Source organism: Harpia harpyja, chromosome 1 (assembly GCF_026419915.1).
Source record: "Harpia harpyja isolate bHarHar1 chromosome 1, bHarHar1 primary haplotype, whole genome shotgun sequence".
Taxonomy (NCBI): Eukaryota; Metazoa; Chordata; class Aves; order Accipitriformes; family Accipitridae; genus Harpia; species Harpia harpyja.
This window is the reverse complement of record NC_068940.1, coordinates 65,121,296-65,147,317: the sequence shown is the minus strand read 5'-3', so window position 1 is coordinate 65,147,317 and position 26,022 is coordinate 65,121,296. Positions and strand designations below refer to the sequence as shown.

At 35.4% G+C, this 26,022-nt stretch overlaps 1 protein-coding gene across 6 annotated transcripts in view; it reads right to left on the bottom strand.

Annotated features, from left to right (window-relative positions):
- NEK10 (NIMA related kinase 10) overlaps window positions 1-26,022 on the bottom strand; it is a 119,517-nt gene that overhangs the window by 7,899 nt on the left and 85,596 nt on the right. For all 6 annotated transcript variants that reach the window (XM_052797737.1, XM_052797701.1, XM_052797729.1 and 3 more), the window contains 7 exons: window positions 20,638-20,686; window positions 18,005-18,042; window positions 12,556-12,656; window positions 8,477-8,587; window positions 5,971-6,079; window positions 4,494-4,546; window positions 4,354-4,409 (listed from right to left, as the gene is read on the bottom strand). In XM_052797737.1, coding sequence (XP_052653697.1) covers window positions 4,354-4,409; window positions 4,494-4,546; window positions 5,971-6,079; window positions 8,477-8,587; window positions 12,556-12,656; window positions 18,005-18,042; window positions 20,638-20,686 — 517 coding nt within the window. The remainder of the gene's footprint in view (window positions 1-4,353; window positions 4,410-4,493; window positions 4,547-5,970; window positions 6,080-8,476; window positions 8,588-12,555; window positions 12,657-18,004; window positions 18,043-20,637; window positions 20,687-26,022) is intronic.

Below are 26,022 nucleotides of genomic sequence, written 5' to 3'. Positions count from 1 at the left end.
GCATTTGCCTTTCCAAGTAACTGTTAGGCTTGATGAACGCCTGCTTTCCCGGAAACAGCTAAGCATCAGCTTGCTAATGGGAAGTAGCAAATTAATTTCTTATTTTGCTTTGCTTCATGCACAGCTTTTGCCTTACCTATTAAACTGCCTTTATCTCAAGCCATGAGCTTTCTCACTTTTACCCTTCTGATTCTCTCCCCCACCCCGCTGCAGGGGAGTGAGTGAGCAGCTGCGTGGTGCTGAGCGGTCTACTGGGGTTAAACCATGACAGAGCTACAGCACTCAGCTGAACACAACTCCTGTCTCTGACCATTGCTATTTTTGTTTATTTATAACAAATCTTTTTTTCATATAACTGAGTTTCTGCTTGGATTAAGTCTCTTAATGCAATTTATTAAAAATAGATTTCTGCATCAATTTGGGTATTACATATCTACTTCAAGATAAAAAAGCATGATGAAAGTTTGAAACCAGTATTCATTGTCCTATTCACAAATAGGTTCACAAACAAGGAGCTTGCCTCTTGTGCAGTATAATATTAAATCAGAAAGAGAAAAAAGAAAGAGTGGTACAATGGATGTGAATAGAATAATTTTGAAACATTACAGGGTTTTTTTAATTCATGTTTACCAAATTTCTGTACAAATAAGTAATACAATTGGAGTGCTGAGTAATTCCAGGAGATTAGTGATAAATGAGCACGAGCTGATTATTCAAGATAAAGCTGAGGGTCATTATCCTCAGCTGGTCATTAATCCCCATGAAATGAGTGGTATTGAGATAGTAATTACTATTATAATGAAAAAGAAAGAAAAAAAAAAGCATGACATTTTTCTCATGAAGCTATCTCAGTTTCTAAAGAATTCATGTTTCTCTCATCACCCAATCAAGCGGCTTGAATCATTTGTAACCCTTTATACAGTTTATTCGTTCTACTACAATTCTCATGTCAATGCCTCACCTGAAGTTTGGTTTCCCATCATATATTCCTGGAATTTCAGGGGGCACAGCAACGGGCAAGATGGGAAAGAAAGACAATGCACATAAATCCCCCCAAAACAGAAAAGAAAAAAAAAAATTTCAGAATGTTTTCTCTATAAAGTGTGCTCCACAATGAGGTAGGAGATTGCATTATTACACTATATGCTATCTAGCTGTTTATTCTGCATTTAATAGTGCGTTTAGCAATAGCACACATGTTGTTGCAAAGCAGCTGTGGAATTCTTTGTTCCACAACAGAATTCACCTTGCAGCCTTACAACATATGGAGCTGATACTGTCAAGCCAACTTGGTCAGAAATCATGAAGAAATTTGGCCCTAAAATGAAGAAATATCTTTAAAAATTTGCAAATTCATAAATTAAGTTTGTGGTGTTCTGATGTGCCTTCTGAAGACTTTTGAGCCTTTGGAGTTCTTTTTTTTCACATTTCTATTAGAAGAGCTAGAAACTTATTATGGGCAGAAGGGAAGGCGATTTGTTTCCTGCTAGAAATACCGTCATTCTGTTTCCACTTTGAAAGACCCACACATGCTGTATCATTACAACTTCCCATCTTAGAAACTGAAAAACTCAATCTAAATGAAAAGCTTTTAAAATAAGCTAAGAAAGTTTAAAAATAGGTGTATGGCCCTATATGTTGCTAAAGCAGACAAGATACAGATATTCATTACTTCTAGTACTTTTTTCTAAAGCTTTTCTGTGAACACTTTCTAAGAAGGGGATCCCAGGAAAGCTACAGGATGTACTGAGTTTCTGCTGGAAAATTTGCAGTTGCTTCTGAAATGTTTCACTGTGCATAAAAGAGAGGAAGTAGAGCAAGGCTCAAAACAGTTTTAGGCAAGAATGGCTCATAGGATGTTGCTCTTAGGGCTGCAAACCAAATTCTGCGTGGTGGAATAAAACCAGATTGTGGTGGACACTGATAAGTGACTTGCAGTGCAGCTTGGGAGACTGATTTGTCCTTCTAGCTTGCTTAAGCTGTTTGGAGAGTTTGAGGCAAAACCTAATGATGCATGTCTGCTAGGCAAACGAATCATTCAGTACTGGACAGCTATCGAAACCAGACTGTTAGGCTATTTGGAGAGAGTGTGAGAAGAAAAAAAAAAAAAAAAAAAAGCTTAAGTTCTGAAAGCTCTGAATGGCATTGAGCAGAGCATACTTTAGAAAACATGGAAATAAAGACATGTTTTTGACAGCCAAGGCCAAAGCATGGTCTGTCCATTTTCTGAAAGAGAAGGAAAAATAGTAAGTTGTTTGGAGTAGAACCTTGTCTGGAAAAGAAGTAATGTAATGGTGACAGGGGAACCAAACATAATTATGCATCACAGCAGGTAATAGGATTCAAAAGCATAGCGAAAAATCAAGTTGCTGGTGACACAGCGTAGAGAAGAACACCTTATACTACACTGTCATCCCATGGGGCTATGAAGAATATTCTCTTAGGTCTCGTCTAAAATAAAATTTTAGAAAATGTAGAAAAATAACTTCAGATTCTACAGAACAACTACTCTTTAGGGAATTCCAGCACAGCAGAAAAATAAGTAGCCCTGAATAAATCAGGAAAAACAGAATGTTAATGATTTTCCTGCTGTTAGTCTCTCATGCATTTCTGTGGCATTCCTATGTTACATGTTGAAAGTACTAGCATATTTGCCTGCAATCTTTAAGCATCCTTTACATTTCGGCAATTACATTTACAGCAATAGGACACGAGGAAATGGAATGAAGCTGTGCTAGGGGAAGTTCAGGTAGGACATTAGGAAAAAGTTCTTCACTGAGAGGGTGGTCAGTCACTGGAACAGGCTCCCCAAGGAAGTGGTTGTGGCACCAAGCCTGTCAGAGTTCAAGGAGAGTCTGGACAATGCTCTTGGTCATACAGTTTAGTTTTAGGTAGTCCTGCGAGGAGCAGGGATTTGGACTCGATGATCCTTATGGGTCCTTTCAACTTGAGATACTCTATGATTCTATGACTTCTGTTAATAGATATCTTATTTTTATAGTAGTTTGTGTAAAATACTCAAGTCTATATTCAGCAAACACCTGCTTCATTACAGTTAATTGCAGTAAGATGCTTTTTGCCAGTCTGTTTGTGAGATAAATGCCTATACAACTACAACACACTTATACATTTATAATAAGACTTACTAGATCTTGATGTTAAAAATGAGACCCCTTTTCTCTTTTTTTTCATAAGTTGTGTGATATTTTTTCTACAGCACAAAATCTTGGGAGCTTGTGATTAGGACAAAAATTTAAAATACCTGAAAACACTTATAAACAAATTTGTTAGACCTCATGGCTGCAAAAATGATTTGTGAACATGATTCAAGTATACCCTGAAGGTTTAAAGAGTGAATTATTTTTTTTTTTTTGGAGTGCTGAATCATGATTTTTCAATACTTACAGCTGGCAGCTGTAAGACACTTGTAAGCTGGAATTCCAATGTAATGAGTAGCCTATAAAAATATTCAGACTAACATTTGAAACTTTTCAAGCTAGAGTCAATCCACACAAAAAAATTTGCAGAGATAATAAATAACTGAAAAATACCACTGAGGCACCAGGAACTACAAATTCTTAAAATCTCTTAGTATCTGTACTGAGGGCGGTGGGGGGTGGGGGTGGTGTGTGGGTTTTTGTTTGTTTTAGAAAACCTAACTGCAGTCTCCCAGACTCTTAAATGTTGATTACTGCAAAGACAAGGAACAGACCTACCTGATGGAAGTAGTGAACCTTTTTGCACTAAAGAATACCTGAGATGATAAATAACAGGCAAGCAGGCAAAAAGAATGAGAAATGCTAAGCTTATGTTGTGGACTATAATGGTATTTTTCATATATTTTCTTTCTTGTGTTCCTCAAAGGTTACCTGCATGAAAGATATACCATCTCTAGGACAAGGCATTTGCCTGGTTTCAAAGACTTAAATTTTTTTCATCCCCTGCACTTTTGTGCTAGCAACCACTTTGCTTGTTGTGCTGTACTCAAATATTTTACTAAATATGTCAGCTTCATCTCTTCAACCCTGTAATGGTAGAGTATTATAATAAAATATACTTCTATTTAAATGAAACTTTTGTTCAGCTGTGGTTTGATATGGGGAAAAATGTGAGGAAACTGCTGCCAAACTTGCACCACTCTATCGTCTGAAGAAATGATGCGGCCAAAAAAACCTGCTTAGATTAGCTAATATGTCCCACGTACATTTCTTCCAGTCCATGCATCCACATATTATAATAAACCAGTATTGCACTGAGTTTAAAATGAAATTGCAATCATGTAAACAGGCAAATGATACATTTGGGTTTAGCACATCATAATTAACTTTTTCTTTTTAAATTGAACAGACTCACCTGTTAGAAGAGAAATTGTAATAACCACTTTCCTCTAGAACCTCTTCAATTAGAGTCTACAGGATAAAAGAAATTCATTTCAGTAAATTGTCTTTATTAAAAGTAATAAATTAATACATATAGGTATATTTATAGCTTACCTGCAATTGTTCATATGTCATCCCTTCTGCTATGTCAGAAGTGCCAACAATACCTTAAAGTAAAAGGCAAGTAATGTTATACTACTGAATTTGGGGTTTATGCTCCCTCATCAGCTTCTTAGCAATTCCACTACAAATATAATGACAAGAGAGATGCTTGATTATCAGCAGCTCATTCCAGTGTCCACAATGACCCCCTGCAAAAGTGGGAGGTATCTTATGGCATGATGTGAACATTTGAGGCACACAATGTTATCATATTATGAAAGAGTTCTAACTGATGGAAAATATTTTAAATACTTAATGTAACAGAACACAGCAATGCAACTTTCTTTTTCTTCCCCACTTACAATTTATAGTGGAAAGGGCACACAGCCAGCAGCAATTTGTGAGAACAAAAGTATTCTTTGCAGTTTAAGAGATTCAAAAATTACAGATACTGAGCATCTGAATAAATTGCATTGTTGTCTCTGGGAACAAAAGAAAGCTCATATTTAAAGTGATTGTTAGGAACTCATTTCCTAGTCAAATATCACCCTTGACACCTAGTATTATTTTTGGTTTTTGCAATAAGCTGTGGAACTGATAAGCTAGTTTCAACACAAAGACCAGCAAAACAAGTTTCTCACCCTTCTTTCTAGCACCACAGTGTTTAATGTTACTATGTCCTTTAGTCCATGGATTCCAACATAGCTTTTCCTGTATTTAGAAGAATGGAAATGGCACAAATACCAAAATACAGGCTGCACATTTCCCTTATGTCCATTGCACAAAGAGGTATATGATGAAACAAGTCTCTGAACCAGGAATTGTGGTTCCCCACCCAGGATGATGCCAGTGATGGTAGGTTTGATTAGAGATGGATTTCATGATTTGTCACACTGAGCATCACTAGTCCTAAGTATATTTCACAATATTAATTTTCTAAAGTGTATATATATATATATATACACACACATACACACACACACTTTACATTATAGACATGTGGCATAGCACATAGCACTTCGCTTCTCAAGTTTGTAGAGCTTGATCTAGCTAGGTAATTAAATCATCCCAGTACAACTGTTTCAAACATGACAGAAGAACAACATAGGGTTTAAATACTGTTTGTTTAAAAGTCACATGCAAGGACAGGTAAATCCTAAGTAGGACATTTTCAGCTACAAACATTTCTTTTGATATTCACGGATGAATCATGTGTTGTTTGCATCTTTGATACTTCTTTGTAATTCCAAAGTATACTCTCTTAAATTAGTAGGATTTTCCATCAGTGGTAAACTGCATATCTTACCAGGAATTAAACAAAACAAAAAACAAACAAACAAAAAACCCCCTGACAATGAAAATCAGTATAGTCAACATAACTTTACTGTCCTTAAAGACAGATCTTTGAGCAGCACTTCCTTCTGCTTTGATACCATACACTTCATTAGAAATATATATGCCACTACAGAGGTTTTGTTGCTTTCTTTACCTTTTCTATCATCTGGAAGCAACATATTTCCACCTGAAGAGAGAAGTACCACATGCCAATCTGCTGTGAAGAAGCTGGGCTCAATCATTTCAGGAGAACCTTGCAGCAGCTGGGGAAGAAAAAAAAAATATAGAGAGAAAAGTAAAGGACACCTGAAATCTCCATCCTTCCCACTTGCCAAAACTTCAGACTTCTATAAGGCAGTTTACCCTTTCCTATGTTTCCCAATGCAAACAAAAGTCAAAGGAGATTTCAATACTTTCAATACTTCTCTCCAGAAACACTGACTGAACATTGCAAGCTGCCAATCTGCACTTAGTATAAAGCACTGAGTTCTTTAGACTATCCGAATAAAATGTCACAAACTATACATTTGTGTGAAGACAAACAGGGAATTGTATTCCCTCAAACCTAGGACAGAAATATCTGATGACTTTGGTTTTCAAAACTGAGGCTTCAAGTGAAATTGTTAGTCCATATATCTAATAATATAATTCCCATTAGAGGGATCCCAGCACTTCTTAAACCTGAAAGTCAGTTCAGCTACTTGATTATGTGAGCAAGGATACTGACATTAAACTTAAAAACATCTAGTTTTGAAAATATCCACCAGTAACAACTCTGACATGAAAATATCTTTGTGGGCAGGAAAGAAATTCCAGTTATGCATTTCTGCAGCATGTTAACACTTTTACAGTTACAGAAATAGAAGAATATCTGTTGTTGGAAGACCTTTACCCCACCACCAATCAGTGGCGGAATCTTTTTGTCTGTATTCTAATTAGGTTTTCTAATTCAGCATGGTTAAAACCCCATGATTTTTAATTTTTATTTGCAGAAATTGCACAACCACGTAACAACACTTGCTGGAAGAGTTCAGCCTAATTCTTTTCTCTATTTAGGTTTTTCCTATCATCTCCAAATGATATCCTTGTTACCCAATGTATTTATGGTGGTGATTTGGGGAAAATATGTACTATTTATTCACTGATGCTTATCCTTCTAACTGTGCTTTTTCTTGTTGCTTTCTATTAATTATTTCTGTAACTATTTCCTTCAAGGTAGAAATGCCCAGAATCACATTCAGCATTCCAAACATCTTCAGTTTACTACCATTTACTCTTTAAATAGTATATTTCTTTCATTTTCTTCAGGTTTAAATCCAATAGTTTTAAAGCTAACACAATTTCACAGTTTATAATATTTATAAATTTATAAACAAACAGGTTCCTTTATTTCTGGGCATTTGAAAATTAGGTTAATTTTATAATAAACACTTCCTTTTTCTTACCATATTTTTGGGCATTCTTTGCTCAAAACATCAACTCAATACATGATTAGCAAATATTTCCTTAGATTTAATGTTATGGCTGAAATACAGGAATTGTTTAACAAATCCTGGTTTGATTTGCAGGACAGCAAATTGGCATGAAACTGATGGCTCAGAGAGGCATCTTTAACTATCTTTCAAATGTACTGCCAATGTAAACCAATGTAAACACTAAGTAGCCACCTTCCACGGAGCTTACACGTCAGATTAATTATTACAAAAGCACAGGAAGGATTTAGCATTTGGGGTCAGTCCATTTCGTAGCAAACAGTGACTTAGAAGATCCCACAATTCAGTGCAAGTAGGTGACAATCAAATTAGATTACACAGAGGAATTAAGAGAGTGATAAGAAATCATCTTTGTCATAAAATTTTAGATACAGTAACATACCTAATAACTGCTTTGTCATCAATTCAAAAAATGAAATATCTTAGCTTCACAGTCTCCCACAGTACACAGATGCCAAGGATATAATTTTCAGATCCTCTCCTGACTATCGTCTTCTCAGGAGATTTTGAAGGACATTTAGAAATTCTGATATTAGTCATTAGCTCTTTCTCTGTTGGAGAGCGCCCAACATGTCATTGGAAAACATGAAAGCATGGTTCTTTAGTCATGCCATTCTTGCAAATCTGCAGTATTTTTAAACTGATGACACTAAACTATTGCTGACACACTACGCAACAATAAGACAAGGTCTGCTATATTTAAGACACACTGGGACAGTGCTTTCTTAAAATTCATACTTTGAATAGGAATACATTCCAAAACATGAATAATATTGGGAAACTAATAACAAATTAAGAAGAGTTTACATAAATTAAGACCTTACAAAATTTCTATCAGCCTTTGCCACAGAAAGTTACATTTTCCTTCCTCTTCTTTTTTTGAGCTCTAATGAGATGAAGTCTGGTTTTGCACACTAGCAGTTAGGAGGTCCTTTCCATTTACAAAAAGTGTTCTAATGATCAGACACAAACTTGAAACCATTCTGTAGAAACTGCTTACTTAAGAAGCCTCTATATTTTCCAAATAAAGGATAGCTAGAGAATATTCTAAATATTTCCTTTTAAAAATGGAATCTTACACTTATATTTTTGTGATATTAATATCGATAGCTTAATTCAAATAGAAGAAGAGACAAAGTCAACCACGTAGTAATTGGTGTACTACACCTTTTTCATTTCTGATTTCAGATTACAAGGATTGCTCTGCTGACTGAAAAGGGACTTCTTGAATCTCTCAATGATTCTCCTTTTCAAGTTGCATTGCAAAGCTGGAGGAAGCTGCATGAAACAAAAAACCAGATGTTTTCACCACTCAGTTACACCTGCCATAAAGATGACCTAATGAGCAGTACCATTATTGAAAAAAGTAGCTACACTGCAAAAAGAAACATTGATATTTAATAGCATGGTGATAAACAACAGTACAAGCATATTTTAATAATGCTCCTTAGTTTGCCCATTCTGTTAGGCTTGGCATATCATATAACTCAGACCCTCTAGCCTTGAAGGTAAAGATCATTATAACAAGCCTAATACAGATAATACTAGATTTGCCTCTGTAACGGTCTGACAAATTATAGTCAATGTCTCAAACATCCGTTAAAGAACTTTGGTGGAGAAAATGGCCTCTGTAAAAACGCTGGAGTTTTGTGAACAGGACAATGTGGCTGGAGGAGAGGCCCCCATGGAGGGTGGTGGGACTGTGCTTCTCCAAAGCCGCAATTCCTTAACTTAAGTGAGCAGGAGAAGGAGCACAGCATATGCGCCTGGAGGAGGAGGCCCCACAGAAGATGGGGCTGTGCTTCTATCTTAAGCCATCATGCCAGCAGGAAAAGAGAGCCAACTCCGCAATGAACACCCCACCCAAAGCTCACCAACCAATTCCAGAGAACCTCGGGAATGGGAACTGCGACCATCAACTAACACACTATAAAAGAAGGGAGAATGAGTTCTCAGTGTGCGCCCCCCAGAACTGGATTTCTACGCTGGCTGGACCAACACTGGACCCAGGACTGGTGAAACCCTTTTCTTCTCTCTTTCTTTCTTTCTTTCTCTCTCCCTCTTTTCCTTCTCTTTTCCACAGTCCCTACACCTCATCCTTCTAAACATAAACCGTTGAGCAAGTCTGAGACTAGGAGTGGATCCAGCCGCCCCTGGGCTCCTCTTTGAGAAGGAGTCCAGAAAGCAAGGGGGTCTGCTCTGAACCTCGTGACTCAGCGGGAGGACTCTCCTTCTGATACATTTCATGTTCCTTTTTCCATTTCTTTTTCTACACCTCCCTTCTCTTTTCAAACAGCGGCTTAACGACATGTTGCAAGGTTCATATTGATAAGTTCACTTGTACTTAGGCAAGGTTAGCTAGGTTGAATAAATATTGATTGTTGTTTGAACTCCCCTGGTGTCGTTTCACCATAATTCTGACAAAGGAAATCCACGAACCTGAGTTGCTCCAACTTTGGGACGTGACAGTCTCCCTGATCAAAGTGCTAGTATTTGGGACATTTTTCTACAGATGAAGCCCATAGGACATTAGACTAGATTTCATGTTGGCTATAATGAGTCACTCCAGCTGAAATTAATGGAACTTCAAGAAGCTTAGACTTTCATTCAACGTGTGTAGAAAGGCTTCAACAGGCTCTTTTAATGTCCTTATGCACATCTTAATACAATTCAGAATGCCTCTTTTGCTAGAAGCTTCCTGTGGGAGGTAATTTACATTTCACTTGTCTATAAAGCAAAATTGATTTTGTATACTTTTTCTCCTGTATTTTTTGGTTGAAAAAGTACATATCTTTCAACTATATATACAAAACAAAAGCAAAACCATACTTTATTGTGTTTTAAAGTCTTCAATAGAGAGTTCAAAGGAGGTCTCTTCCTTTGCTCTTTGAGATTTTAAAATAATTTTTATGCTCCAACAGTAAATGTAAAGCTTCAGCTGTTGGTCACTGCAATGACACCAACCCAGTCTGTTGACAACTCTATGGTATGTACTACCCTTTTGGAAAGATCTCCTATGCTGTTTCTGTGTAATTGCTTATACTTGCAGACAGCGTTTGTAAAACTATGATTTTCTACCATTTAGTATACACTTTATAATCACATTGTTGATGTAAATTCACAAAGTGCCACTCCACTGAAGTCAGAAAGCTTTTTGACTACTCAAGGAATGTTTGACCACTAATGATTCACATTCAAACACTGTCACAGTACACATTATAAAGATTTTTTTTCCCTGCTGGAACAAATTATTGCTCTTAGACAGCTATAAACCTGGAACAGCTATATTGGCCTCACAGGAGTCCTGATGTGCTCTGACGAACCAGGGATCAAGGTTACATCCTAAGCATAAAAGACTTCATCAGACAGCTGGTTGCACACAGTTTTTTGTTACAGATAGATACTACTCTCTTTTCATGCAGATAAGGCCTTACACATATGCTTTAAGTCAAATGTTGAATGTTCCTTAGCCCATAAGTGAGTAAAAAAAATGATGCCTTAGGAAAGGCCTGCAAGATACTCTGTAGACTACATGTCACTGCAATGAACTGTGTGCAGTTAATTTACCATGGGCATACTGGGATATTCTAAAGCAAAAGTGGTAAAGAACAAGCCCACTGCTTGAGAAACTCAGAGTTGCCTCAGGCACTAGTGTTCAATTTTAGCTTTTGTTTTAATGAAATCAGATGTCAGATCAGTTAAAAAAAAAAAAAAAAAAAAAGGCCAAGCATTTACATAATGCTTTTTAAAAAGCTTTCTCTTACATTGTTTTCCAGAGATCACTTTGACTCTTGTTCCCATGGAAACTGGATTGGGAAGGCTGCTGGCAGCCAAGAACTAACAGGCAAGAACTCTCCCTTGTAAACTTCAGTTTAGAAATGTCAGCTGAAATATGTAACAGAGTTTTAGAAAACAGCTATGTGTTATAAAAAATATTCTACCTTAGATTTGTAAGAACATAAACAAGTACAAGAGAAGCACAGAGTAAACAGTGAAAAAGTACAGGTATGGATCCTGGTTTCTCTGCCTTCCCATTCCGAAACCAACTGACACCAAAAGCATCAAAGTTGTTACTACTGCTTCAGTGATCAATTCTGAGCAAGTCTTTGAGTTGCTCTTAGATCTCAGTTATTGGGCATCCACATTATGATAACTTGCATTAATTAGCAGGCCACTTGATAAAACCTTCTTCAACAGAGAGGATAAGTTCACTAATGAGCATCTTGGACATACTCCTAATATAGCATGTAAAGACTGAACTGCCTCATTTGTGTTAGCAGGGGAAGGAGATAATTTCCAATTATTTTAAATAACAATTGTTTTCTTTGTCTCTGATAATTTATTTCTTGTATTACCTGTTCTGATAAGCTTGACAGTTTAAAAAAAAAAAAAAAAAAAAAAAGACGACATGTAAAACACACCCAAGTTCAATTATGCTATTCTGTTCTAAAGAAAACCAAACAAATTTGGCTCAGCAATCTGAAATCCCCTGAGGTGATAAACATCACTTCCCAAATATAAACACTTCATTTTGGAAAATAAAAAGATGTTTATTTAATAATAGAAAATTTTGCAAGTAACTGAACAGCAGCCATCTTTCTGGAGAATAAAAAGTTTTCCATCACGTTTTTAGCTGAGAGCTCAATGCAGATTTATATCAGCTCCATTTTTGCTTTGGAATCAGCATGAAATAACTTCAACTCTCTTTTCACTATGAAATATTTGAACTTAATTTTAAAATAAGTCTTAAGTTTGAAAAAGATCTGACATTTCAAAATATTTAACATATTCAGGATTTGAACTATTGCACTAGAAATCCCAGGAAATTATTACTACTTATTGACAATAAAAAATATTACTTAGAAGTTATTTAGAAATTATTGCTATAGAGGAAAGCATTTTATGTACTCTCCATGTCAGTATATGATATTAAGTCACTTAAAATATTCATATTGCTGGCATGACAGAATGTTGTAAAAATAATTTACTGTACAATCCATTTTGCTGAGCTGAGCCAATGAATTTTTTTTCATGACTCAATTATTGCCATCCTCCACATACTAATATTCAAGGTTACTCTTTATTTAAATGATATATTTTTAAAGCATCCTGCCATCTGCAAAAATGTCAAGTTCTGTTGTTTTTAAAGAACAGTGACTAAATTAGCAGCACTTTGCAGTACCATCATTTTGACAACAGCAAATAACTAAAAAGTATAGAATGTCAGAAGGAATAGTAATGCATACTTGAGTGATGAAGATAATTTTGTGCAGCTGAATAAGAATCTGCTGAACAGGGTCACTGATCTGACGCACCTTCCTTTGTGATACAGCAATTCCTGCCGATGCTGTAGATGACAACAGTAAAATCAGGACAGCTCATTTTGTTGCCATAATGTATTAATAGTGTACACTGTTTAAAACCTGCAGATGTAAATATTAAGTTTTAATGCATGTCTTGTTTTTCCAATAGCGTTGGGAACAAAAAAAGGATAATCTAAATACTTAAAAGATTAGGCAATGTAATTTTGGTTTCAAAAGAAAATCCCTTTCTCTGATTAACTTCTAAGTTACTCCAGGAGAAAAGTAGTATTAATGTACCTCACTAATCACAAAAGTTTTCCCACATTTATTCAAAAGGAAGTTTAAAGATATGATAAACAGAATTTTCTTATTTTAACTGGTTTTTTTTTTACATAGACCAACACACATGATATTTATCTTTTATATATTTTGATGTTATGAAGTTTATTTTCTTTTTACCCTAAGAATTACAATAAAATGTTTGATGTGGACCATTTGGAGCATAATTTTATTAAAATGTATTTTCATGTTGCTTTATAGTGATGTGTGTTGCTTTATCACAGCTACTTTTTGTTTCCAACATCTAGCAAGAACATGTTTTGAGAGAAACCTCAAGAAAATGTGCAAGAAGCTATGAATCTCTTGGGTCTTCTTTACTTTGCATCAGAAAATTAGTAGTTTCTGTGCTTTGACATAAATTCCTCCCCACCAGAGATCACCCTATCTAGAGGATGTATTGATGAAGACTGCGGAAAGGACCTGTTACCAGCATTCTCCATGATCAAAATTACACCATTATAAAGCGCGTAAACAGCATTTTTCATGTTTAGAATAAAAGAACACCAATGCTAAGCAAAGAATAATGCTGTAAAAATTCCTCTCCCCGCAAAGGAAAGAATACAGACAATTGCTTTGTATTGCAGACTATATAGTGCTTTTGCTTGTAAATTCCATTAAAGTAGTAGTGTTGACCTGTGAATATACGGGAAAAGTGGGTTTTAAAAACTTTTAAATGCAAAGCTAATTAGATATTGATAGAAAAATGCATGAGGTTAAGCCAGCCACAAAATGGGGTTATGCAAACCAGAAAATATTAACATAGATGCAATTCCTACGTAAATATGCATGTAATTATGAGCTATGCACATTACATATACACCATACATAATGAAAGTTTTATGCCCCTCACCCTTGCCATATTATATAGGATATAAAATTACCCTGTCTGAAGAAAAAGAAAAGACTAAAAAAATTCAGAAATTAAATATTTTATCAGTTTTGAAAAGCGCTGTGTCTCTTAATATATCTCCATATCATTTCTCTAAGCATTAACATTTCAATTAGACTTATACACTAGACAGATCAGAAGATAAAATATTCATTGACTAATTACTAAGAAGAGTTCATGAAGTTGGAGATCCACAATGAGAAAGTATTGGCACTTTGAGAAAATGACATTGCTATAAGTTGTTTCTATTTTCTTCTAAAATAGATATTCAAAAAACCTGGTTTTTTTAAACACATTGTATTTGAACATTTGCTTTAACTATTACCTAACATGCACAATAGATATGTATACACAAATTCACAAACAGTGCACACACAGGCTTATATTTTAGAGCTTAACTATTTAGTTGGGTATCTAAGTGGGATCTTTGCTAAAAAGCACCCATCATACCTGATGACAATGACACTACATTTTGTAGTACAAACTCTGAAGTAAAGAACAGAGTCAGTTTGGAATTAATAGGAAAAACATCACTTTAGAATTAAGAATATTGTAGTACTTCAAACATTTAGGCTTCCTCATATAATTTTTATTAGATTATTTTTGATTTCATTTAGATAAGTGTGAATTAATTATCATGGCAAGGAGCAAGAAAACTGAATTTTTCTTATCTTATGAAAATAGTGAGTAGCTGTAAACCTGTTCCTCTTCCTCTAAAGCTAGACTACCATCCTCTGTCAGCCAAATCCATGTATATAAAGTATACTTTTCATAGACAAAAGCACTGCAAAGGAAGTCATGCATGAATAGAAGCTATGCTTTTATTTCAGCAAAATAAATTTAACACAACAATTTTAACCTGTTCATTTACTTCTATGTGTTAAAATCAGATAAAAAAATATATCAGCTATATGAAAATATTTAGTTCAAGAATTGAAAACAAAAGCTGAAAGTGAAAGTTTATTTCCCCCACTGAAATACTGTTTGGGACTTAATCACAAACAGCCATTAAATCAGATATGGTCTTGGTCATCCAGAATTTGGGATAGATATACTTGTCTGCTGTAGGTACATTTTTTTCTTGTAGTACAAGCAGCTTGGTGATTAAAACACCGTGCTCTTTTTCTGAAGCAAAACTGCCCTAATTTATCAGCTACTAATATCAAATATCCATGTGATTTTTTTTCCTGCCATATTCAATGAGATATTTGAAAAATATTAGCCAAAGGCAGCTTGGTAAAAAGCAAAACCAAATTCACTTGACTACCTAAATGAGTGAGCATTACTTAATATTTACAAAGCACAGTAAAGTCAGTACTGATTTGTGGATATTATACCTAAAAGGTTGATTATATTTTGTTAACTAATGAGCATTATGAACTTACCTACTGAACCAAAAAAAGACATAATAATTTATTTGTGTTGCATGGAATAATTATAACTCTAGCCATAAGAACCAATAAATACTGCTGATCAAGCTTTAGGTAATTTAATAGAATTAGGACATAGAAGTAAATATTATGTATTCTACAAACTGTGCAGATTTACAAAATATCATTCAGATTTTAAATATAACAATTAAAACAAACAGAATAGCTTGATTCTTATTTACCCAGTGCTCCTCTATCATGCTTTGCCTGCTGAGAAAGAGTATAGAGCCAAAACTAAATCAGATTCTTGAATTTTTATGTGGTAAATCAGTCATTATTTATAATTTTTAATCTGGTGTATTTAAGTCATACACGCTGTCAGACCCAGAGATTAAATAAAAGCTTATCAGCAGAGTACCACTATAAATCACAAAAGAACATTAGTTAACAAAATTGTCTTTCCAAGTTGAGTATTAGACCTGGAAGCTAAGCAAAGAGCTTAAGTCCAAATATTGAACTTCAGCCAGCAGCCCTGTATCTCTCTTAAATACAGTTACCTCTCAACTACATTTCAGAGGCTAATTTAGATCCATATTCTAAATACAGAAACACCCTGAGGATCATAAAGTCTTATGTACAGATTTACATCCACCTAATTTTTTTTTTTTTTTTTTTTTGCAAAGTGATCTGTTATCAAGAATGAAAATTCTACTGAGAGGGAGATGAAATCCAAATACCAAAATTAATTAGTCCACAACTGAACTATTATAATTTTTTCTCCTGTTGAATTTCTGTGCTGGCTACTTTAACAAGAACTAGAAGAGAGACATTCACAAACTGAAGTGTCTAGGGACCAACCAGATCTGAGCTGCGCTCTCACAGAAAACAAAGATACAGAAAATGTCATTCTCTATCACAGAGAGACACATTTCTATTAGGATCAGGAAGATGACATCATTGCTACTGTCTGATTTTTTGTGGCAATGCCTTTTGGCAGATGGGTTGAGAGAGGCAAGTGAAATTCAGTTTGACATTTTTTCCCTAAGTCTCCTCTTAATATCAATAAGAGGAAAAGAAGTCTTGCATTTTCCCTGAGCCACTTAAGGAAGAATTTAGGTTGGTCTTTCTGCTCAAGGTGACAGTGGAAGCCATGCTATAATAATCTAAAATATTATATGCCACGAGAAGAACAATTTTGATTAAGCTCTTTTTGCCTCATTTTCACCTCTCTACCTACCAACTGTTTCAACACTGCTACATTCAATCCCAAAATAAATAGTGTAGTCTTGCTATTACAGCCTAGGAATCCAGTTTTTGTTAGGACAATGATAAAAACTTTACTTCCTTGACATGTTACCTTTTTCACTGTTCCCTGTTCTGTAGTATTTGACTTCGCTTTTGCTGTCAATGGCTTGTATTACAAAACAAGAGCAAATAAATGAGTGCCCTTTCTTTTGTGGGTCTCCTCAATTTTTTTTTTTCTGAATAAAAATATGCTTAGAATGATATCAGCAAACAGAAAGGACCGAGTAGGACATAATATGGATTTCCCTGTCATTCAGTGTATGGAGCTTTCTCTCTTTTCTAGCATGACAGCAACAATATGACTTACCAGTTCAGGAGGCTCAGATGTAACGTCTACTTGTAGTGTCTATGTACTTCAAAGACAGCTAGAGACCCAGTGTTCAGCGAGGAAATTTAGGAGTTCTCATAAAGTCCATATACTCCAGACCACTCCACAATTGTATTTTTTTTAAATGCAAAAGTATAGCATTATTTGGGGGATGAGGGCATGTATGTGTGAATAGGCTGCTGGGGTCTTGAAAACTATCAAAAGTTTTATCCAAAAGGAAAACATTACTGACAAAAGATATCAGATTTGCTCAAATTACCCACAGGACTGAAAATAATAACAAAGGCTAAAGTGTTTGTCTGCAGATCATTATAGCTCCGATACATTATGGCTGGATAGTAGGTTTAAACTCTGTGTTGGCATTATAATGGCACTCCTCAGTAAACAGCACTGAAAACTGCTGAAAGTGGACAACAAATTTTGATTTGTACTGCATAATTAAATTCCTAATACAATTTTTGTATCAAAAAGCTGTGAAATAGAAGTTAGTATAGGCAAAAAGTACTTTTTCAATGATCAATATTTCAACTGCTCAAAATTTTCTTTCAAATATTATTTAATTCAGACAATATGCATTCTGAAGTCACTGCTTAGCAGCTTACAGTATGTGAAGCTTCTCAGTAAGAAAGAAAAGTATCTGAAATGGAAAACTTGTTTCATCAATGATGAAGTATAAATACGTGATAATTTACAAGGACTCTATGAAATATTCCTTTCACAGGAGAAATTCCCATTGCATTTAGCAGAAGTTTAGCCAGGATGATGACCATTAAAATGAGGTCTACTAAAATGGTTTACTACTGGAATTCATATTTTTTAAAAATTCCTTAAGGATATTTCAGATAACGTATTTGTATCTGAAATGTTATTATCTCCTTTTCTAACATTTAAAAATATAATTATTAGATAATACCATGATTTTTCATATTGCAAAGAACTACAAGTTGGAGACTATGAAACTGCCATGAACAAATCCTCTGTTTTCTTAGTGTGGGCCCTGCACATGAGTGGAGGCACTCCAAAGAGCAGACCAAGAGGCAGTAAAGCTGAAGAAATAAAAGGAGACACTCTATATGCAACAGGAGAATAAAGTTTAAAAACTTGGAAATCATCAGGTTTAATTTAAGTTACAGTTTAATTTTGTTGCAAGCACAAAATTACCTGGTCGCAGTCTTGATCCTGGACCTTCAATATAATCTCTATCATTATTTAAAAAAAAAAAAAAGGGGGGTACTTTTAATTGTGTTTGGCATCAATGACTGTAAATATCAGTATTCCCTGACTCCATCTCATGTTTCCTCTAAAGAAAATCTGTCCAAATTCACTAGTTTTTACCCATGCATTTATAAGTCATGTAAAGGCTGGCTTACTCTATGTCCAAAATAGCATGACTTCTGCTAAATAAAAGTTAGACTCCATTCCTTTCCTTGTTCAGTTTTTAGCTTGGAAAGTACAAAAACAGTAGACAGGTTTTTAATATTTGAAACTCAATAATCCACTAGATTACACATTATTTTGTATTTGTACATGTTTAAGGACATTTCAATTAACCCATTTTATGGATAGAAAACATGAAGAATAAAGTAATTACTGTCTAGTGGATAAAACAGGAGTAATAAGGCACACAGTACTAGTAAAGTGGGGAAAAAAATTAACATTATATCGCCAGGACAGCAATACCTCAATGTCAGAAATATAGATCCAGATGTTTCAATGCTAGCTTCTGCTCTATACTCTACACAAACACTGTCCCAGCCTGCAGATTTCACTAGCTGAGATAAGCAACAACAAATGGATACAGACAGATGGGGAACTGAAAGAACCAATATGATGTCCTGATGGATGGCAGCCTCAACAGCCCTAGTATGGCAAGAATTCGTATATATTTTTTAGGCAGTAGGGAAAACTACAGTTTCGAGGAGTAGTTATGAAGAAGGATAAGGAAATAGTTTTGCTAATGTTTATGTGAGGGGCAGAGATGGAGAAAAAAAATGTGCTTGCTTCAATGCTCAAGCATCAGGAAGCTGCCATTACTGGCTGCAGCAGGACTGAAGCTGGAAAGCTAGTGAGTGATAAGTGACAGACTGGATGGTGATATGCTGAGAACAACTCTGAAAGCAAAAATAAAGTATTGCCATTGAAGTGATAGGAAAAGCATAACCAGTAAAAGGATACACACAGAAGATGGCAAGGTTGAAGGCAGGGCTGTAGAAATGTTCCTTGCAGCAGTGTTCTGAATGGGCATTTGAGTGACTAGAATGCATGTATCAAAACCAGGAAAGATGTTGTTTGCATGATAGTCTTATGAACCCAAGCAAGAGTTTCAGCAGCGTATATTGATAGGAAAGGTTATATCTTAGAGGTGCCAGGCAGAACAGTGAGACTTATTCTGAATAAGAACTTTGAGAGATGCACAAGTTAAAGTGGTTGCTCAGATATCAAAATATTGGTGAGGATGGATGTTATTTTCAAGAATGATCAAAACCCAAGCTAATGGGTAGGACTTCAAGTACAGGCAATTAGGACATTCCTTTTAGTTATGTAGTACTCAACTGTATGGCCACAAAGAGATCTTAAAGAAATAAGCAAAAATTTAGTGTAGACAGAAGGAAATACGTCTGGTGTATACAGCTAAATTCATGATTTGCAGCATGATTTTGTAGGTAGATGAGTAAGCAGCCACATTTGTACATGCAAAGAAAAGACACAGAAGAAAAGACAATCAGTGGTAAAGCCACATGTAACATTCAGAGGAAATAGATTAACAGATAAACTAGTATCCTTCTGAATGGTCCTTAAGAATAGTTTCAAAAGTTATGTGGAGAATTAGAAAAAGATAGAGTCAGAAGAGTCAGAAAAGCATGGTTTTAAGATGACAAAGATAGCACCAATGGTAAATAGCAGATCAAGAAAATAAAGGAACTGTGACTTGAAGAGGTCATTAAACAGCTTAGTAAGAGTTGCTACAGTAATATTCCTTAAGTGAAAGCTGGATCAAACAGGGTCTGTGGAGAAACAGCAGAGAGGAATCAATGCTGTTACCATAAATACTTACCTGGTAAAGTTAAAGGTAAGAGGAAAAAATTGTTCAAGAGGCAGATGGAGCCAGGAGTGTTGGGGGGGGGGGCTTGTTCAGATGTGAAAGAAAAGCAGAAATGAAGAAACTAAGAACAGAGTCTATGAACAAGAGTGGTGCCAAGGAGATCAGAAAAAATAATGGTTGGTCAAGAATGTGTTTGATGCATTTCTGAATAAATAACAGAAGCAAAAGGAAAGACCTTTAGAAGGAGAATGGGGATGGCCATACCATATTCTGTTTTGCTTTGTTTCCTTTTTGAAAGAAATGAGGACTCCAGAATTCCAAAAACGCATATCTACATTTATATAGAAGGTATAGAGGAGTTCAAAGGGACAAGATATTACTCTACACTGTCAAATGTACAAACACATTTTTCTATGGAAAAACAGCTGCTTAAAAATGCAAAACCAGAATTTGGCTAACCAACTAATGTCAGTTTAAGCTGACGTAGCAAGGTCCACTTTTAAAACTATTTATCAGTTTAATGCCAGCCCTTAAATTACTCACATAAAGTTTCTGTGTGCAAACACCCTCTAACAATATCCTCAAGCAGGTTGAGTGTCATAGGCTGAGATAAAATGAAGTTGTACTGATAAGTAAGGAAATGTTTCATGACGGCAATCATGCAACTGTTCCACTGTGAAACGACCAACTGGAATTGATCATAACAACGATCAATTAAATAATCTATATTAAAATCATAAATCGTACCTACCTAACCTGAGGTTGTCTTTCAGAAGCACTAAAACTTCGTTTAATTATACCTGAAACAAATGCATAAATATTATCTCTGCATTAAAAAAACCATAAACATACATGTTAATATTTTCTATTTCCCAGACATGGTGTCAAAATAACTTTTTAAAAGCAGCGTTAAACAAACTCCAAATCCCCATTTGACTATGGAGTTGCTGTTTGATGTACCAAAGATTTGCTTGCATCATAACTAAAATCTCAGCCCTGCATAGTATTTTAATAAATTTCAGAGAAACTAACAACGCATGCTGACTAGATGTCCACAGAAGATGTATCTGGATTTGCATTAAATTACTACAGTTACTGCTACCACTGTAGCCACAACATTGTCTCTAGTCTGGATAAAAAGCTAGAATATTTACCCACTTTCTCAGAGGACCTTTGATTGGTTGTCTAAACCTTGTTCTACCAGAGTTTTATTGCTGTAATTCTATTAGCTGACTATTCAAACTACTACATATGGAATACCTTACTTCTTAAATAATCCCACTGATTTCAAGGCCTTGAAGTCAGCGGTATGACCAGTTATTGGTCAAACCTCTAATCAGCAATAAAACTGAACCCAAACGTTTATGTCATTTATTGCACAGTGCCAAAAAATGTGAAGAGGGAGGGGTAATGTTTGGTGATATTTATTATTTATGCACTTAGAAAGCATCATCTTAAAGCAAGTATTTGTCTTAAGCATTTGTTTTAAAACATTCCTGTAAAACCTCCTTTGATGGTAATTTTGACATATGAGACCACTCTCTCCTACAAATGCTATCTCATTTTGAGTAAGTGTATGTTTAAATCAAAAGATATTTCAGCTAACAGAAGGTCTGAGTAGTAAGATTAGGAAATTCTACAACAATTTTCCTGTACAATTAATGCCTTTTAATATAATACCCTGCATCTTTGTCTACATGAGATGTTTTTTCCACACTAGTAACATCACAAGCACTATCATAAAACCAGAACAGAGGCATCTAGTCACTCAGAGTAGCTAAGAAAAAAAAGATTTTGTGCCGAATTTACACTAGTTTTCCCATTGTTGGTCTTGTTACAGCAGTTACATTAGTTCTAGAACAACAGTATAGGACTTTCAGAGAGCAAACACATTTCTGAGAATCTTAAATCTTTTCTTTGTATTCAAACATACTTTCTGTCATGCTCTGAAATATAGTGCCCCTATTTTTCCTACTTTTCTGAGATCCTCTGAATTTAGAAAAAAGAAAAAATCCTGAAGGAGGCTTGCATCTGTCACACAGAATCCACTTTAAAACCAAAAGAAATTATACATCTTTAGGCCAAATCTGTCTCCCTAAAAAGAAGACACACAGACAGAGAGAGAGAGAACGAAAGAAAAAGAAACAGTATTTTATTTGGTGCTAATGCTTTGCTTAGCAAAACAGATATTAAAACTCTGTAGTAGTTAGCCCAAAAGAGGGTTTAGTAAGAACAGCTGATTTACGTAATAGCAAATAAACTAGGCCCTTATAGAAGCAAAGATACTCAATTAACTTCAACACCAAGACAGGAAAATAGATAGGAAAATACAGTGTCCACTGTCTAGAAAGTAAAGGCAGCCTTTTATGATTGTGCCTAATCAAGAAACAGATATTTTACCTGCTTAGGATGCAGACACAATAACACACATACAAAAGTAGAAGCTCTGACTTAACCTGAATCATGTTGCTTGGGGTAAGGATTTTGAGTTACAACATCAGACACTCTGTTATAACAAAGACTATAATACATTATGAGAATATATGCAAGAAAACCTGTAACAGAAGCCCCTTGGTTAGAAAGCTAAGTTTGAACACAGCTGTTTGCTAGAATTTTAAAACCAGCTCCCCTTTCCAAGTATTCATATACAAAATCGGATTTGAAATACTATACCCTTTGGCTGTTTCAAGTAAATAGTCTATCAGTAAAGGGCTCATATCCAAATTTGCTTGATCGGTTTGATGACTCACCATATTTGACTTGCTAATCTGCCAGTTTATGAGTGTATTTACAACTGCATGATATTTCACACCAAAGAGTCTGTCTCGCCACTCACTGTACATGGCAGAGATGCAGTATTTTCTGATTCATATGCTAAAGTTAGAAAAATACTTATTAATGCTAAAAAACAAAAAAACCAAAACCAGAAATCATGATGCAGAACATTACTAAACAACAGCCAACACCCTCCAGCCCCATTTTTATTGCTTATTATGTTAGAGACCCACTGAGCAGCTACAAATGAAAGAGGAGTCTCTATGTTAGGCACTATGAAACACATTGGAATAATTTCTTCAATAACAGCATGAGGAGACTCAGACATATAAAAATCATTGTAACAAACACATTCATGTGTGTATACGCATACTCATTGAGCACTAATATCATGGTTTAACCCCAGCCAGCAACTAAGCACCATGCAGCTGCTCACTCACTTCCCCTACACCCAGTGGGATGGGGGAGAGAATCGGGAAAAAAAAAAAGGTAAAACTCTTTGCTGAGATAAGAACAGTTTAATAGAACAGAAAGGAAGAAACTAATAATGATAATAATAACAATAACAAAACTACAATAATAATAAAAGGATTGGAATATACAAAGCAAGTGATGCACAATGCAATTGCTCACCACTTGCCGAGCAATGCCCAGTTAGTTCCCAAGCAATGATCCCCCCTCCAGCCCCACTCCCCCCAGTTTATATACTGGGCATGATGTTACATGGTATGGAATATTCCTTTGGCCAGTTTGGGTCAGCTGTCCTGGCTGTGTCCCCTCCCAACTTCTTGTGCCCCTCCAGCCTTCTTGCTGGCTGGGCATGAGAAGCTGAAAAATCCTTGGCTTAGTATAAACATTACTCAGCAACAACTGAAAATATCAGTGTGTTACAAACATTCTTCTCATACTAAATCTAAAACATAACACTATACCAGCTACTCGGAAGAAAATTAACTCTCTCCCAGCCGAAACCAGGACAACTAATGACTTTAGTTATAACCCTTAGTCTTTTGTGCAAGACTTATGCTAATCATACAAAGCCAGACAGGGAGTAAGAAACATAGATGTTTAGGAAAGTTAACTAACGTAAGTCATGGAGCACATAGTGCATACTGATGTTCAGCCCAGGGTGTTACCCAGACCATATTTCCTTTTACCATGGTTACTCCTTTGACATGGATGGGAAGAGCAAGGCAACATATGTTTTCTTCAAATGCCTTGCAAGAGGGAATTTCTCAGTTCAAGATGATCTTAAGGAAAATGAAAAATAAATGCTCCATCTCTTTCCTGTTTTGTGGCCACACTTGTTGGAAAGTGAAAGACACACAAAAGCCAAAGCTTTTGATTCTCATCAGCCTCCCTATTCTGAATAGCTCTATGAAGAGTCCTTAAAGACATTAAAAAATTAAAAAAATATATATATCAAATGAGGCATTTTTTCCAACTGCTACTTTGGTCTCTAATAGCTGATGTAATTAAAGCAACTTCTAAGGTTTTAACTTCATAACATGCATTGACATCAGTGCATAATCTTACAAATACATTCTAATATCCAGTTTAGTGTTTTTCTCTTGCAGGCACCTAACCACATAATTTCAAAAAAAGAGCTTACAACATGATACGAGATCAGAAAAACCTGGAAAGATAGTAATTTTTGCTTTGGCTTTCACTTTCACTTCACTGGTATCTTAAAAAAAACCTCTGAAAACCCTTTCAAGTTTGATCAGACTGATACAAAAATTGAATCAAGATTTTGTATTAGAAGAAAACTTCAATAAATCTCCTTGAATGAAATGGAAGCAATGGAAGTGTTTTTTTGAACAACAGCTTAATGATCTTTTCAGGAGAAAGGTCAAACTACCTTTATACAAAATATGCTTAGAAAGCTGCCCTTTAAATCACTGTACACTAGAATGGACAGTCCCAACCATGTTAATTAAGCTGTTTTGCAGACCAAACTGAATTTTTTGCTCACTAGCAGTGACTACATGTACAGCAACAGAAGTTGCCATAAACATACTTTAAGCTTAACCCAAGCATCATACAGGAAAACCAGGTCTTGGCAGATCTTCTAGCTCATGTCTTCAACAAAGTCCCATTAGCCTGAGGTCTCAAGAGAAATCTGATTCTTAGACAAAGTCAAATTGGGAAAAACAAGCCTACAAAACACTGTAAGATCTCCAAAATTCTTCACAGACAGGCCATTGTGTAAATTATAGGTTTCTTGATGCAATAATCATTTTCAACAAATTTCCTAAGCTTTCCCCTCACAATCTAAAGGACCACATATAGCAGATGTGAGACAACCTTACCCGTAAGACTTACCAAACTATCTAAATGTCTTATGCAAAGAAAAAATATCTTCTCAAATCATCAGATCCACCAAAGAATACAACTGGTCTGAATTAAAAAAAAAAAAAAAAAAAGCTCTGTGATCACAGAACTTGCAAGATGTAGGGTAGCTGCCTGCAATTAAGCCCAAATTTTGAATGAAAATCACTACTAGCTCCAGACAAGTGACATTACTGAATGGGTATTTATTTCCTACTGTGTGTGTTGTTATCCTCAAAAATAGTTGAATTTGGAGCTAAGTGATGACCTAAACTCGAAGCCCAATCATTTGCAACATACAACAGGCAAAGTTCCTATTTTGAGAGTCTCCTAGTTCTAGAAACCCCCAGTTATCCAGCTGGATACTTTTGATTGCTTTGAGCATTAGCTGCACAAGACTCAAGTCCTGACACTGTGTAAACAAGTCATTTTTCTAAAAGCTCAAAGATACAGGACACCCTTCTAGAGTTACATCACTAGAATATTCTTCTGGCAGATCTGTGGTCTCTTCATTACACAGTAGCTGAATACTATTGCATTGCAGAAATTTTAGCAAGGAAAGGAGTCCTGAATCTCAACATCTTTGCTTGTTGGTCACAAGTTAGATAAGTTCAGAGATTCCTCCAAATACTGGAAACATATTAAATTATGAGGTAACAGAAAAACTCCTAAGCAAGATACAGCACAACAAGAGGACTGTGCATTGAGATTTCTTAGCCTCATAAAAGCTAGTAGCCAAGCAATTCTGAAAGGGATCTATTGTATGCTTACCTTTTTATTGTGAGGAAGGTCAGAGGCCAAGTACATAAAACCCTAGAGACTAGGGTTTTCTAATAGCATATTGTACACAGAACTAGTCTTCCAATGTATTGAGGACATTGTTCTGATTGCAGTGTAAATGAACACGATTCAAGGAAACAAAATAAATTTTCCAAAAAGTGTTCCCAGGCATAGAGTAAACTTTTAAACTCTCTCTCACACAACTGACATACTAGCTCTACTGGACTACTATGCATTAACAGATACCACA